This window comes from Hyperolius riggenbachi, chromosome 7 (assembly GCF_040937935.1).
Source record: "Hyperolius riggenbachi isolate aHypRig1 chromosome 7, aHypRig1.pri, whole genome shotgun sequence".
Classification (NCBI taxonomy): Eukaryota; Metazoa; Chordata; class Amphibia; order Anura; family Hyperoliidae; genus Hyperolius; species Hyperolius riggenbachi.
In genome coordinates this window covers 257617198-257631039 of record NC_090652.1, presented here as the reverse complement: position 1 = coordinate 257631039, position 13842 = coordinate 257617198, and the positions used below count along the sequence as shown (strand labels likewise).

At 42.8% G+C, this 13842-nt stretch overlaps 1 protein-coding gene across 3 annotated transcripts in view; it reads right to left on the bottom strand.

The window, feature by feature from the left end:
* LOC137524985 (bile salt export pump-like) overlaps window positions 1–13842 on the bottom strand; it is a 196114-nt gene that overhangs the window by 76936 nt on the left and 105336 nt on the right. For all 3 annotated transcript variants that reach the window (XM_068245584.1, XM_068245585.1, XM_068245583.1), the window contains exons 12-15: window positions 9217–9327; window positions 5584–5709; window positions 1557–1760; window positions 1081–1251 (exon numbers count right to left, since the gene is read on the bottom strand). In XM_068245584.1, coding sequence (XP_068101685.1) covers window positions 1081–1251; window positions 1557–1760; window positions 5584–5709; window positions 9217–9327 — 612 coding nt within the window. The remainder of the gene's footprint in view (window positions 1–1080; window positions 1252–1556; window positions 1761–5583; window positions 5710–9216; window positions 9328–13842) is intronic.

The following is a 13842-nucleotide window of genomic DNA, read 5'->3' as shown; positions in this document are numbered from 1 at the left end:
GCTTCTATTTAAGGCTGGAGGGGAGCGGAGGACGGGGGACCCAGGCGAGGGAGGGGGGGGTCCGACCCCCCTCCCCGCCGCTGGCCCAATACCCCCGTCCTGCCAGCTATCCCTCCAGCTCGGCGCCCCCCCCCCCCCCCCCGCGGGGGGGGGGGGGGTGCAATTTTTTAAAAATTTGCCTCAGGCGGCAAAAAGTCTAGGGCCGGCCCTGGAAATACACCTCACTTCTCTGCAGCAGCTGCTGAAATACAATCTATGCTGTGCTCATGTGTTTACAAAGCAAGCTAGATATGAAAGTGCAGTTCTGCATACACCATTTCAGGCAGGAGAAAAAAAAGTAAGGGCCCGCTTCCACTAGGTGTGGTGCGATTCGATGCGGTTGTCCTGAACCCAATACACGGCAGTGGAACAGTTTCCATTGCGTGCGGAGCGATCGGAGAATCTACAACATTCTGCAGATTCTCGCCGCATCCGCACACATCCACCCGCCGTCCCCTCCATACACTTCCACATCGGGAGATGCGGGAAGTGATGAGAAGCAGCTAGGTAGCCGCACTCACATCACTTGTTAGTGGAAATGGGCCCTAAGAGTCCTTTTACACTTAATCAGATGATCTCAGTTATAACTGAAAGGACAACTGTTTTTAAAAGTAATGCCCATGTTTCCCTATGGCTCCATTCACACTATATGCGTTTTAACTGAAAGATTTTTCATAATGCACTGCTATGGAGAAGAAAAAAAAATGTGTGCCAACTGATTACGTTTAAAAGGACCCTAAGGGAGGAGATGACAACAGAATTGGCTTCAGTCAGGGGCAATAAAGATGTAAAATGCCTGGAACAGTTTTCTCTTTATTACTTTATAAAATTAACTGAAATCAAAACGTGGACAGTAAAATACATATGTTATGTAAGTATGTTATGTTATTTATCTATGGTACTTAAATACCGGTATGTGTTTTTTTTTCTGGGATAGTATGGCTGTCCCTGCTGCTTTGAGAACTCTTTAAAGCCTATAACTATCCTTAACATGAACATTTTGTACAGGTTATCTGCTTTCAGTATGTATGACCAGCTGACCTTATCAAGCGCCCCTTGCACAACTGATTCACTCTCGTTATCCAGAGCGGATGTGGCCATGTCAAGCAGGAGGATTCTGGGATTTCTGACCAGAGCTCGGGCAATGGCAATCCTCTGCTTCTGTCCACCACTCATCTGCCCACCTCCTTCTCCAACAAGGGTGTCAAATTGCTAAAAGGGAATAAAAAGAAGACAGTGTTATACTGTATATACAATAACTTTAATGATAAATGACAGCTAATTCAGTATTTTTTCTTTAGAATTACATGGCTGTAATGTGCCCTTTGTGTAAATCGTGCACTGTACAAGTGGCTCTTGTAACTGGCACATTATACATCTGATCGTTTGATTCTCCTCTTAAAATAGCTAGAAGACGTTATCCTCTTTCGGAATTGGTTTAATGCTCTTATTTAAATTGTAAGTGTTGTAGAACATCGCTCTGGCATTTGTACAAAAGCTGCTTTGCCTCATTTTACCTGCGGTAAATCCATAATGAAGTTGTAGGCATTTGCTTCCTTTGCTGCTTGGATAATGTCATCCATAGTGATTCCTTCCCGTCCGTATTTAATATTCTCAGCGATGGTGGTGGCAAACAGAACCGGTTCCTGCTCAACGACCCCGATTAAAGAGCGCAGCCACTGAATGTTAAGCGTACGAATATCATGTCCATCTAAAGTCACCTGGGAAGCCAGTGAACAGTTTTATGGGATTATACATTACAGGTTGTGTATGAACTTTAGGCTCTTTTCACACTAATGCGATGATATGCAATCGCAACACTGGTGAAAACTTGCATCACACATTACCGATATAATGCAACTCATACAGTGAAGCATACAGTACCATTAAAGAGGAACTGTAGTGAAAATAAAATAATAAATACAATTGCTTATTGTTTACACTATTCACTTAGAAATGATTAAAGGAATACTATTGAACTTTAACACATTTCTGTCAGTAGCATACATCAAAATTGCATTAACAGCTAGTGCAAACACAGCATATCTTTTTGCTGTGCAATGTTTCTTTTTCTTTTAATTTGCCTTTTAAACGGACCCCCTGACAAGCTGACGGCGTCGGCTAATGGGGCAGCTCATTATGACAGAGGGGATTCCTTTTTACAGTGCGGTAGTGTATTATACTATTGTCACGTTTCCCCATGCTATTTATTACTATTACTATGTTTCCCCGACACTATTTAGCATGCCAGGCATCTGTCATGTAGCCTGCTATGAGGAGCGAGAGACAAACGCTCTCGCTCCTATTCTGCCCAGCCAATCCCCGCAGAAGGAGACTTCCGTGTGTCGGGCTCGGGCTGCCGCCGCATTAGTTGTTTTGTCATCGCTACGCAACGGCAACCATATGAGCTGGAGGAGGGCGCATCATTGCTCCTTCCCTTCGGCTCCTGCTTCCGATGCGCAGCGATGACAAAACAACTAATGCGGCGGCAGCCCGAGCCCGACACACGGAAGTCTCCTTCTGCGGGGATTGGCTGGGCAGAATAGGAGCGAGAGCGTTTGTCTCTCGCTCCTCATAGCAGGCTACATGACAGATGCCTGGCATGCTAAATAGTGTCGGGGAAACATAGTAATAGTAATAAATAGCATGGGGAAACGTGACAATAGTATAATACACTACTGCACTGTAAAAAGGAATCCCCTCTGTCATAATGAGCTGCCCCATTAGCTGACGCCGTCAGCTTGTCAGGGGGTCCGTTTAAGAGGCAAATTAAAAGAAAAAGAAACATTGCACAGCAAAAAGATATGCTGTGTTTGCACTAGCTGTTAATGCAATTTTGATGTATGCTACTGACAGAAATGTGTTAAAGTTCGATTGTATTCCTTTAAGTCAGTGTTTATCCATTGTAAAATATTTCCTCTCCCTGATTTACATTTAGAAATGTATCAGAGGTGGTGACATCTTTAGTTCTGCCAGGTGATCTGTACAGAATATTCATTACTGAGAGTTCTATGCACAGAAGGAGATACTGCTTGCTTGGAAGTTGGAAAAAGCCATTATTTCCCACAATACAATGAGGTTCACGGACAGAAAACTGTCAGGGTCATGACATCACACTTTGGGAGGGATTTCACCAACATATCAGCTACACAGACCTCCCTGATAATCTAATCGAGATAAATTAAAGATATCACATGAGAAAGAGGGTATCATCTACTGATTAAGAAAAAGTTCAATCCTGGATTAAAGTTCCTCTTTAAAGAGGAACTCCAGTGAAAATAATGTAGTAAAAAAAGTGCTTCATTTTTTACCATAATTATGTATAAATGATTTAGTCAGTGTTTGCTCATTGTAAAATCTTTCCTCTCCCAGATTCACATTCTGACATGTATTACATGGTGACATTGTTACTGTGGGCAGGTTATGTAGCTGCTCCTAGCTGTTTTGGCTGTTAGAGACAGCTGTAAACAGCTAATTCCTGTCTGTGAACATTGTTACATTGTGGCAGTTTGCCCAGAGTACCGCGGTACTCAGAGCTTCTTGTGGGAGGGGTTTCAGCACAAAATCAGTCATACAGCGCCCCCTGATGGCCTGTTTGTGAAAATCATTATATTTCTCATGTAAAAGGGGGTATCAGCTACTGATTGGGATAAAGTTCAATTCTAGGTTGGAGTTTCTCTTTAAAAGTATGCTTCACGGCAACTGTAAACATTCACTTTACCCTGTTCGAGTATAATATTCGTCTATCTATTCTTATGCATAATGAGATACCTACTGTAGACAGAGAGATAGATAGATTGTAAATAAAAATCTGCAATCCACACCATGTCTAATGATTACCATAAGTTATTTCATAACCCAGGCTTCCTTCCAGGCCAGGACCCTTCCTATTTTAAATGGTGGATCAACAAAAACCTTGGTCGATGGGAAAACTTTGTTCATGTAAGCTTTTGACTGTTGTACAGTTTATGGACAAATAGACAAATATCACCCCCCTCCCCCCTAATGTCAGAATATTTTCGTGCCATGCAAATGTTTCAGTATCTAAAATCTTCTGCATCTCCTTCACAAGACCCTTCCTATTCAGGTTTTAAAGTCTGGTGCAGACACGTTAATAGTAGTCTCACTTCATATTTGTACTCTGAATTACCGAAACAAGCTTATGAAATGAGTCACATTCAGGATGAACCAAAGACGTTGGTCAATCTCTTTTTTCAGCCACATGGGCACACTGCTACATCCCTCTGTCTAAAGGCAGCACCTACTTTTCTGGAAACATCCCTTAGACTCAGGGCCGGGCCGAGGCAGAGGTGAGAGGCGCAGTGTAGGAGGGGATGCAAAACTCACTCAGCTATCATTCCCCTATTGTGTTTGAAGCAGAGAGAAATAAGAAAATGGGATACATCGCAGTGACTGCAAGGTGTTTGGGAAGTTGGGGGCACTGGGACGCCTCTTAGTCTAATAGCAATCAGTGTGTGACAGTAATTCGGCAATTTGGTTTCTCAACCTTGGGTGCCGGAAGACTTTGTCTCAGCTCTTCTTAGACTCCTTCTCCTCTCTTACTATACCTCCATAAAGTACACAAAATTAATTCAGGCGTATCAGACTTATGCTTTAGAAGCTTTACTACTAAAGGTGAGTGGCATACATTTAGTATGTACAGCACGCTACTAATGGGTTTGGTGTCCATAGTACTGGTATCAGTAATATTATATTACCAATATTATACTGTATAACACTTAGTTCATGCCAAACAAAAAAACTTACCTATCATCCTACACAAACGCTCTTATATTTTATCTTTAACACTAACCCCGTATTCTCAACACCTAACACTAACCTTACTACCACTCGATGGTGTGATGCTGACCAGTCATCTTAGCCATTGCACTTAAGCTGGCCTTGGCACTGCTGCTTCTAAACACACCAGTGCCCCATAGCCACAATTCATTTTGCAAGCTCATACTATTATGGTGCAATGTATGCCTTAAGGTGCATTGAAAGTAGACTCTTAACACTCTGTGGAATACATGGCAATGTCCCCCCCCCCCCCCCCCCCAAAAAAAAATCTGGCTCTACTATTCTCAACATTAACCGCCCCCTAGATTCCTATAGGATTTTACTGGGAAACATAACTTCAGGCCTAAACTATCCTACCCACAGGCTAATTTCCAACATAGCATCAGCAATCTTCTCAGTTGATGCCGTCTTCACAAGATTGACCAATGTCATGCACTATGAGAATGTTCTTGCAAAGCTCTCTGACAACTTGAATGGTCTCTTTAAAACCTACAAACCAAGGAAAACTTAAGCAACAATGGACTCAAACTTGCTTAGCCCACATGAAGTCTGGCCTGTCTAGGCTCTTGTAGTAGGCCTATGATAGGTCTCTTCCCCATGGCACTGCTCACTGTAGATTTTGCTGACAGTGGATTGTTTTTTATTTGACATTAATGCCAATTATTGTTTTTAAGGTAAGTCTACGCCTCTGTTAAGCCTTTGACCTTTCCATGTGTCAGTAAAATCTATTGAAATGAAAATTACCTTTCCATCCGTTGGGTCATAGAATCGTTGTATAAGCTGCACAGCTGTACTCTTCCCAGACCCACTCGGTCCAACAAAAGCCGTCGTCTCTCCGGGCTTAATGCAAATGTTTAAATCACTCAATATCTGTAGATTTCGGAAACAATGTTATATTCTTTTTTATGTTAGTATTACAGGTTACAAGTATTTTTGCAATGTATTATTATTAATAAACAATTACTTTTATATTTCAATGTCCAGCCACTTAAGAGTTTTTGAAACTGACAGCTCTGGTTACTAATCTTGGTCGCACTCTGTTTGGAGTACTGTTGCCAAGGGGACTGTCTGAACACTCCCACCTTGCTGCAACAGTAATAAGCCCAGTATTAGACAGCCCTTCTCCCCAGTATAGTCAGAGGTGCCCCCATTTTTAGACAGCCCCCTTCCCCAGTATGCAGAGTATGCAGAGTGAGCTGGAATAGTTACTTGTCTCAGTGCTGCTGGGATCCATCTATACCCTTTTGCACAGTCGCAGAGACCTCGTTTGACCCCTCCAGTGGTGCAGGTGATGAGAGGTGCCACTAGAGGGCGTCATAGAAAAAGTTTTGATCCTTGGTGGTTACCCGTATCCTCCAAGTCTCTGTGAATGAGAGAGACCAGGAGCCCAATGGTGCAGTATCGTTGCACAAAGGGATGTAAGCACTCTTGTATAAGTATTATACTTACAAGGTTGGGATGCAAAACTTGCATCCACCGTCTGAGCCTGCGAGAATATAACCGTCCCTGCTCTGTGTCCCAGGTCTGTTGGTGCAGATGCTGGTCGGTCGGTCACTCTACTGGATTAGTTGTGAGGACTTAAGGTCCTTGTGACTAAAAAAAACCCTTTGGGGTATGGACTATGCATAAAAAAACATAGGTATAGGCGTCCTTGATGTTATAATACTCTAGTTGTTGTATATATGAGAAGCGTAATTTGTTAACAACTCAGAACGACGAACTATTATTTAATGGAAAAAGTAAAGTTTATTCATGCAGGGTAGACAATGCGTTTCACGGGTCTTGGCCCACTTCCTCAGGTCAATACAAGTGCTGGTAGAACTTTTGCTCACGAACGTGAGCGCCTAAAAATAGCCATTTAGGTTTTGTATTTTGAAAATGTAAGAAATGATGCTTCTCATACATACAACATCTAGTAGTATCATATCATCTAGGGCACATACACCAATGTTTTTTAGTACCGTGATAGAAAGGAATGCTACAACTATTATTATTATTTAGTATTTATATAGCACCATCATGTTCTGCAGTGCTGTACAGAATATATTGTTTTTGCCACTTAACTGTCCCTCAAAGGGGCTCACAATATAATCCCTACCATAGTCATATATCTATGTATGTATCGTGTAGTGTAGGTATCGTAGTCTAGTGCCAATTTAGGGGGAAGCCAATTAACTGCTTGCCAATCACTCAACGCCAATTGGCGTGAAGTCCTGGGGTGGGGTTTTGCAGGATCTGCACTTGAATGACAGAGTCTCCCAGCGGCGTTCGCCGCTAGGAGACTGTTAGACGGCAAAACCGCCGGCTATTTACATTGTACAGAGCTGAGATCTACGCCAGTGCTGTACTGGGGACAGCCGTGTGGCACGGCTGTCCCCCTGGGAGGCACAAGAGCAATTGGCTGTCATAGGCTGATGCGTATGTACAGTATGCAGACTGGAATTGTATGCAGACTGGAATATGCCAGTTAAATTCACTTCCTGATTATTTCAATTGGCCCTGATCCTGGCTGCATGCAATATGCATTAAATCTACATGCAAGCCAGGATTATTAGCATCTTCTTGATGGCTTCTAATCTACAGTAATCCAATGACTGGTAGTAAATCTTGATAGTCCTCACTGACGATTTTTGCCAGAAACACTGTAGAATAACAGTGTTTTATATGCATGTAAAAAAGTAATCAAGCTAAAATATATTACAGCCGTTAATTCTTCCAGTATGCAGTTAAATTAGTCTTCACACTTCAGTCTGTTGGAGTAAACACACTATTGTATTCCAGTCACTGTATCCATAGAATAAAATATAGCAATTGTCAGCTCTGCCACCCCTGCCTTGTTCTATTATCTGTTTATTGACGTATGATCTGCTATAAAGGGCCACTTACAATAATTACTAAATCTGTCTGAAATGGCTCTCTCAATCCCACATGTCCTGTAATGTCTGTCATAAATAACATTGTGTATTGTTTCACTTATGTCTTCAAGGTAAGATCAGTGATTCAACGCAATGCTGGGAACAAACATAATCAGGAATTGATGATAAATATATATATATATATATATGTATATATATATACTGTATATATATATATATATATATATATATATATATATATATATATATATATATATATATATATCTTACTAATATAAATGCGAACGTTTCAATGTTTGTATGTTTGTTACTCAATCATGCAACAATGGTTGAATGGATTTGAATGAAATTTGGCACACACATAGTACATTACCTGGAATAACATGTAGGATACTTTTTATCCCCATTACCAAAAAGTGGGCGGAGACAAATACAAATTTCACTTGGAAAATGTAAACCACGGCCATTCTTGCACTGTTCATGGTACCTATTGATTTTCAAGGGGAATATTTAATTGCTGCCATTCTTGCACTGTTAATGGCACAAGCCTCAAACCTGGTACAGTTGGTCATTGGGTGAATGGAGTTCAAATTCAGAAAAGGGGTTGGAGCCACAAACAGCCAATCAGATTTGTTTCATTTCAATGCAAATTATTGCAGCCAAAGACTGCAAAGCTCACAAACTTGGTCATTGAGTATTTAAGTAATTGTTTGTTAGGGTTACAAAAAGTGGGCACAGCATACACCAGTCAAATAAATAAGCGGGCAATGCCGAGTCATCAGTGGGTGGAGACAAATACAAATTTCACTAGGAGAATGTAAACTGCAGCCATTCTTACACTGTTACTGGCAGGGTTCTCAAACTTTGCACAGTTGGTCACTGGGTGACTGGGATTAATATGCAGAAAAGTGGTTGGAGCCTGCTAAAGCAAATCAAGATTCACCTATTGATTTTCAAGGGGAATATTTAATTGCTGCCATTCTTGCACTGTTAATAGCACAAGCGTCAAACCTGGTACAGTTGGTCATTGGGATTCAAATTCAGAAAAGGGGGTGGAGCGACAGCCAATCAGATTTGTTTTATTACAATGCAAATTATCGATGCCAAAGACCGCAAAGCTCACAAACGTGGTCATCGAGTAATTGTATGTTATGGTTAGAAAAAGTGAGCGGAGCCTACACCAGCCAAATACATACCCGGGCAACGCCGGGCCATCAGCTACTTACCCATATATCCTTGATGGTAGACACAAACATATGCAATTATTGTGGTACTGTACATTTATTATTGTGGCCTTAACCCGCCCCCTTTACTCTGTTTTTATGTTTTTTAATACTTTCGTGTGATTAATAAAGGTAACATATTATTAGCATATCCTGGTGTGACCTTTTGGTTTTTCTCCTTTTGTTCAGTTTACACAATATTCTGTCTGACTGTCGGATAAGAATTACCCAACCCCACGAAAAGCCATTGCTTGCCTTTGTTTGTTCACAGCACGTACCTTAACCTCCGGTCGGGATGGATAATGGAAATTCACATTGTGAAATTCAATAACTCCCTTAACTTGATCTAGTCTGTGACCTTCTTCTGACATGCAGTCAATGAATGGCATCTTCAAGAGAAAACACATAAAAACACCAGAATTAAAGCTACATACACACATTCGAGTAGTGTCACCCGTCAGGGTCCGGGAAAAGATCCATCGGGTGATGATTCAGGTCCTAATGCTGTACAGATGCTTTCAGGCTAGTGATGTGTTCTGTTGCCATGGAGCGAGGGTAAAAGGATGACAATCGGAAAACTCCAGCTTCCCATGGGTGGAGGAAGTGAAAAACAAATGCAATCAGGGCTGCTCATGGGTCAAGGATCCAACATCCTTAAAGGGAACCTGAACTGAAAATAAAAAGTCGAAATAACCATACACAGGTCATACTTCCCTCCTGTGTAGTCTACTCCTCAATCTCTTTCTCCTCTCCCGCGTCCTGTTTGTTCACTGTGATTGTAACGATCGGTGTAACTCAGAGAGAATCTGATTACCGGTGACAAAGCTGTGATACCTGTCTGGTTTATATAAAGGACATTTTGTTTTAAATTAGCTCCATTTGGTGATATATAAACAACTTCTGTTAGAAGAAGGCCACATGATGTGTACGTGCTCAGGGACACTTGCTACTCTTGAACATGTCCTAATAGTAGATTTACTGTTATTTTGCAATGTCCTAGCTTCCTTGACTTTTAGTGGAAAAGGGGCCCCATGGACAGATTTAGACAAGTGATGTGTTGTCCAGACTGAACCACTTCCCCTTGTGACCTTAAACAGAAGGTTGAGTAAGAGAACAGTGGGTGGTGAAACTCATTATAATATGGGTGGAGAGTTCTAAGAATTAAATGTTAACTGCTTCATGTCTGCACTGATTATTGAACTGTGATTGGTTTTTGTAACACTGACAAATATCCTGGCCAGCCCCAGGGAGTGTATATTTTTGCATACTTGTAACCCTATAAAATCTGCTGTGTGCTAATGATCTGTAGCATTACTCTGATGATGCCTGTATCAACGGCCCTTGATGCATGAATAAATGTGTTGTCTATTTGACGAGGTGTGTCCGAGTCTTCCCTGTCCTTAAACATCTTGGACAGTTTTGGTGGAGAAACGCGGGCAATGAACGATTGACTTTGTGGCACACCTCTGGAGGGACCCTGGACATCTTGAGGAGCGGAACCTTGGAGAAACAGCCGTGGAGAGGTCCAGATATCAAATCCTTAAACAGCGCTGTACCAGGTGAGACTTGATCACCTACTTGATATTTGCACCTCCCTGCTGGTTGCAACCCTACTCCGCTCAGCAGGGTTTCCGTGAGGATCTCCCATGACAACGGTCTCCTGATATGTGGTATGTCATCTTCTATTTCTTACTCTGTACCCTGTATGCATACCGTCTCTTTCTTCTGATTAACTTGGTGCTTGAGATTTAACATGTGTTATTCATGCCGTCTGTCTGCTGTGATTAACTTAGTGCATGGAATCTGACTTAGTCGCTATTGTATGGAGTATAGTGTTGTGTGAGTAACTAGAATTCATTACAATAGTATATGATATGTGGATTCATGCTGAGTAATGTCATATTTCTGAAGAGAACATTCTATGTGGTATCCGGAGTATTGGGAGTCAACAGTGGAGAGCCAATCTAGATTATAAACTCTGTGAGTCAGCATACTATTGTGTGCATAGCCCTGTGGTGCTGCAACACACAGTTATCACACAGGATACACACTGTGGAGAAAGTTTTCAGAAGGAAACCACAGGTTGAAAATCTATAGACCGTGGTCATAATTCATAGACAGAGGGGAGATTCGCTTCCTTCAAAGCAGAGAACTTGTAGGCTGGCTCTCCCCTGAGACAACATAACGTTGGATGGGATACTTGTAGCAGGGAGATTGAACATATGTTTAAACTTATGGTGATGTTAATGGTGTTTTATTGTCTGCAAGGTACCTAGTGTGTGCAGCTCAGAGATAACTGTATTTGACTAAGTGTTCTCTTATATGTGTAGGCAACTGTTTTCTCCTTCCCAACAAACACCAAGGTGGAATACACATTAAATTACGTCACACTACATAAAGTATAGTGGGGCTCATCGGGGGGGCCTACTTAATTGGCGTGTGGAAGGGAGAAAACTAAACTTGCCTGAACTATGCTGTTTTTGTACTAACCTCTACAAACACTTTAGAGTGTGCCCAGAGTGTCTCATATCATTGGAAAAAGTACCCAGTATAGTTGAATATTTGATCAGGAGGAGAGTGACCTGCGGCACCCCCAATATCTCTCTAGACAGATACAGGCCAATTGTAATAAGGCCCTATGTGCCACGCCTCCCAGGCAGCACTCAATTCCTCTTAGAGTCAACACCCTGGGAGTGTGCAAAATTGGGCCTTGAATACCAGCCAAAGCCTGAAATAGTCGCTCAGCATTATATTTTTCTGTCAAAATTAGTCGCCCCCTTGGGACCTCCCAATCCCTCAACTATTAAGAGAGGGTTGGGCAGGGACTCGACAACTCAGAAGACTCAGACAATTCTGAGGATCTGGAATCAATTATCCAATCCCTCAGTTAGTGGAGAGGTTGGATCCACTACCTGAGGGTTCTAAGTGTTCAGATGACTCTGATGGCTTACATATCTGAGACAGTATAGCCTGTGCACACCCCTGGATGAGTGAGGGAGTGACCGCATGCTCAAAAGGTCTTATCCTGATCAAATAAATGTAAATTTCTCACAGGGTGCTGTTATTTGCCCTGAGAGGGATTGTGAGACACTGATTTATGGGCTCATTGCTACAGTTAACAGTATAATCATTCTGATAGTCTAGTGGTGTTATATCTGGTGGAAGAATTTGTGTTGTCCTGATTTGGCTGATATATATGAGACTCAAGCTGCCTTAGAGGAGGCTTTGAGGTTTGGCTTTGAGGTTTGTCCACCGGGGGAGGAGCTTCCCGACCACGAGAGAGAAGTCTCCGCTCAGCCAGATCCAATTCATTGCCGATCAATAGATTACTGGATGTCACAGGGATTGTGATGCACACCAGACCACTGCCTGCTAGACACAATTGAGCGACCAGGTGGGCAGTGCAGCCGAACTAAGGGTTTTGCTGCTCCCCAGGCCACTCAAGCAGACAAGTGAGCCTTTGTGAAACCTCGCTGGTACTGGTGTCTTGCGGGCCAGTCAGGCAGCAAGGTGGAAGCTTTGTAAGCTCTCACTGGGGCTGGAGGATCTAAGTGGGGCATTGCAGACTTTTGTGACTGTAGTCGGGACTTCACAGGGATTGTGATGCACACCAGACCACTGCCTGCTAGACATAATTGGGTGACCAGGTGGGCAGTGCAGCCGAACTAAGGGTTTTGCTGCTCCCCAGGCCACTCAAGCAGACAAGTGAGCCTTTGTGAAACCTCACTGGTACTGGTGTCTTGCAGGCTAACCAGGCAGCACAGTGAGAGCTTTATAAACCTTCACTGTAGCTGAAGGGGTCTAAGTGAGGCATCACAAGCTATTGTGAAAGTCACTAGAAGATTGGCGGGATTGGCTGACCCTTGTGTCAATAAGTGTATTGCACAGAAGCAACACAGAGAGTGTTGCTTGAGTTGTTCCCATTCGAAACCAGAGGATTGGCCACCTTTGGTGTGAGAATTGCGTGGAATTCAGGGTGAACACATAGTCTTTATTATGAGGAACTCAATTTCCCGGAAACGAGAGTCAAATCGTGGAGAGCCACAGTATTTGACCCCTCGAGAGGAAATGTCTGACAAATATGGACCATGGGTGTCACGATATTTAGAGGAATGGGAATGGTGGACGAACCACAAGTTTGCTAAAAAGGGTACCTTTAAGCCAAAAATTTGGGAAAATCTGTGGGACACACACAGAATGAGAATGAGTCGTCCTAATGAGAGAGAGGCATGGAGTAGATGGATGAAGGAGTCCATCCGGAGATCAGAGGATGTGAACATATTGACAGTGACACAATCTGCAACTGTCACAGGTAAGATGAGACCTACAACTGCAAGCACTGAACAATTGTATGGGTCAGAGGATGAGCAAATAGAGGAGAAGGAGGTAATGGAGATGGGAGCATACCAAGCTTGGTCTGCAATCATGTCCGGGGAGCTGCATGAGTCATTCAACAGAACTGCGTCACAAGACGTGAGCCATAGAGCTGCTGCAGAACCTCTTACAAGAGGCAGTGCTGCAACACAGCCTCTCATTGACCTCACTGAAACAGAGGAAGTACAGTTTCACATAGATCAGAGGCAGAGACAGGATGTGCCAGAGTCAGCAAGCCTAGGAGCTCACGGGGGAAGAGGGGAGCTAGGGAAACTGCGTCATCCCACTATAGATCCTCAGCTAACCACTGAAGTAAGTACACCAACTGCCCTAGCACAGTTGAGGGAAGAATCACCACCTGCATATGAGACAGGGAGAGTGTCAGAATACACTTCCCTCAACTATGCTCTGAATCCAAATGATGGGATGTACCCCCTCCAACCAATGATGACGGGCATCCCTCACTGCTCCCCTTATGAATTAATCCCTACTCATCTTAGTAATATAAGCAACTACTTAACACACTACAT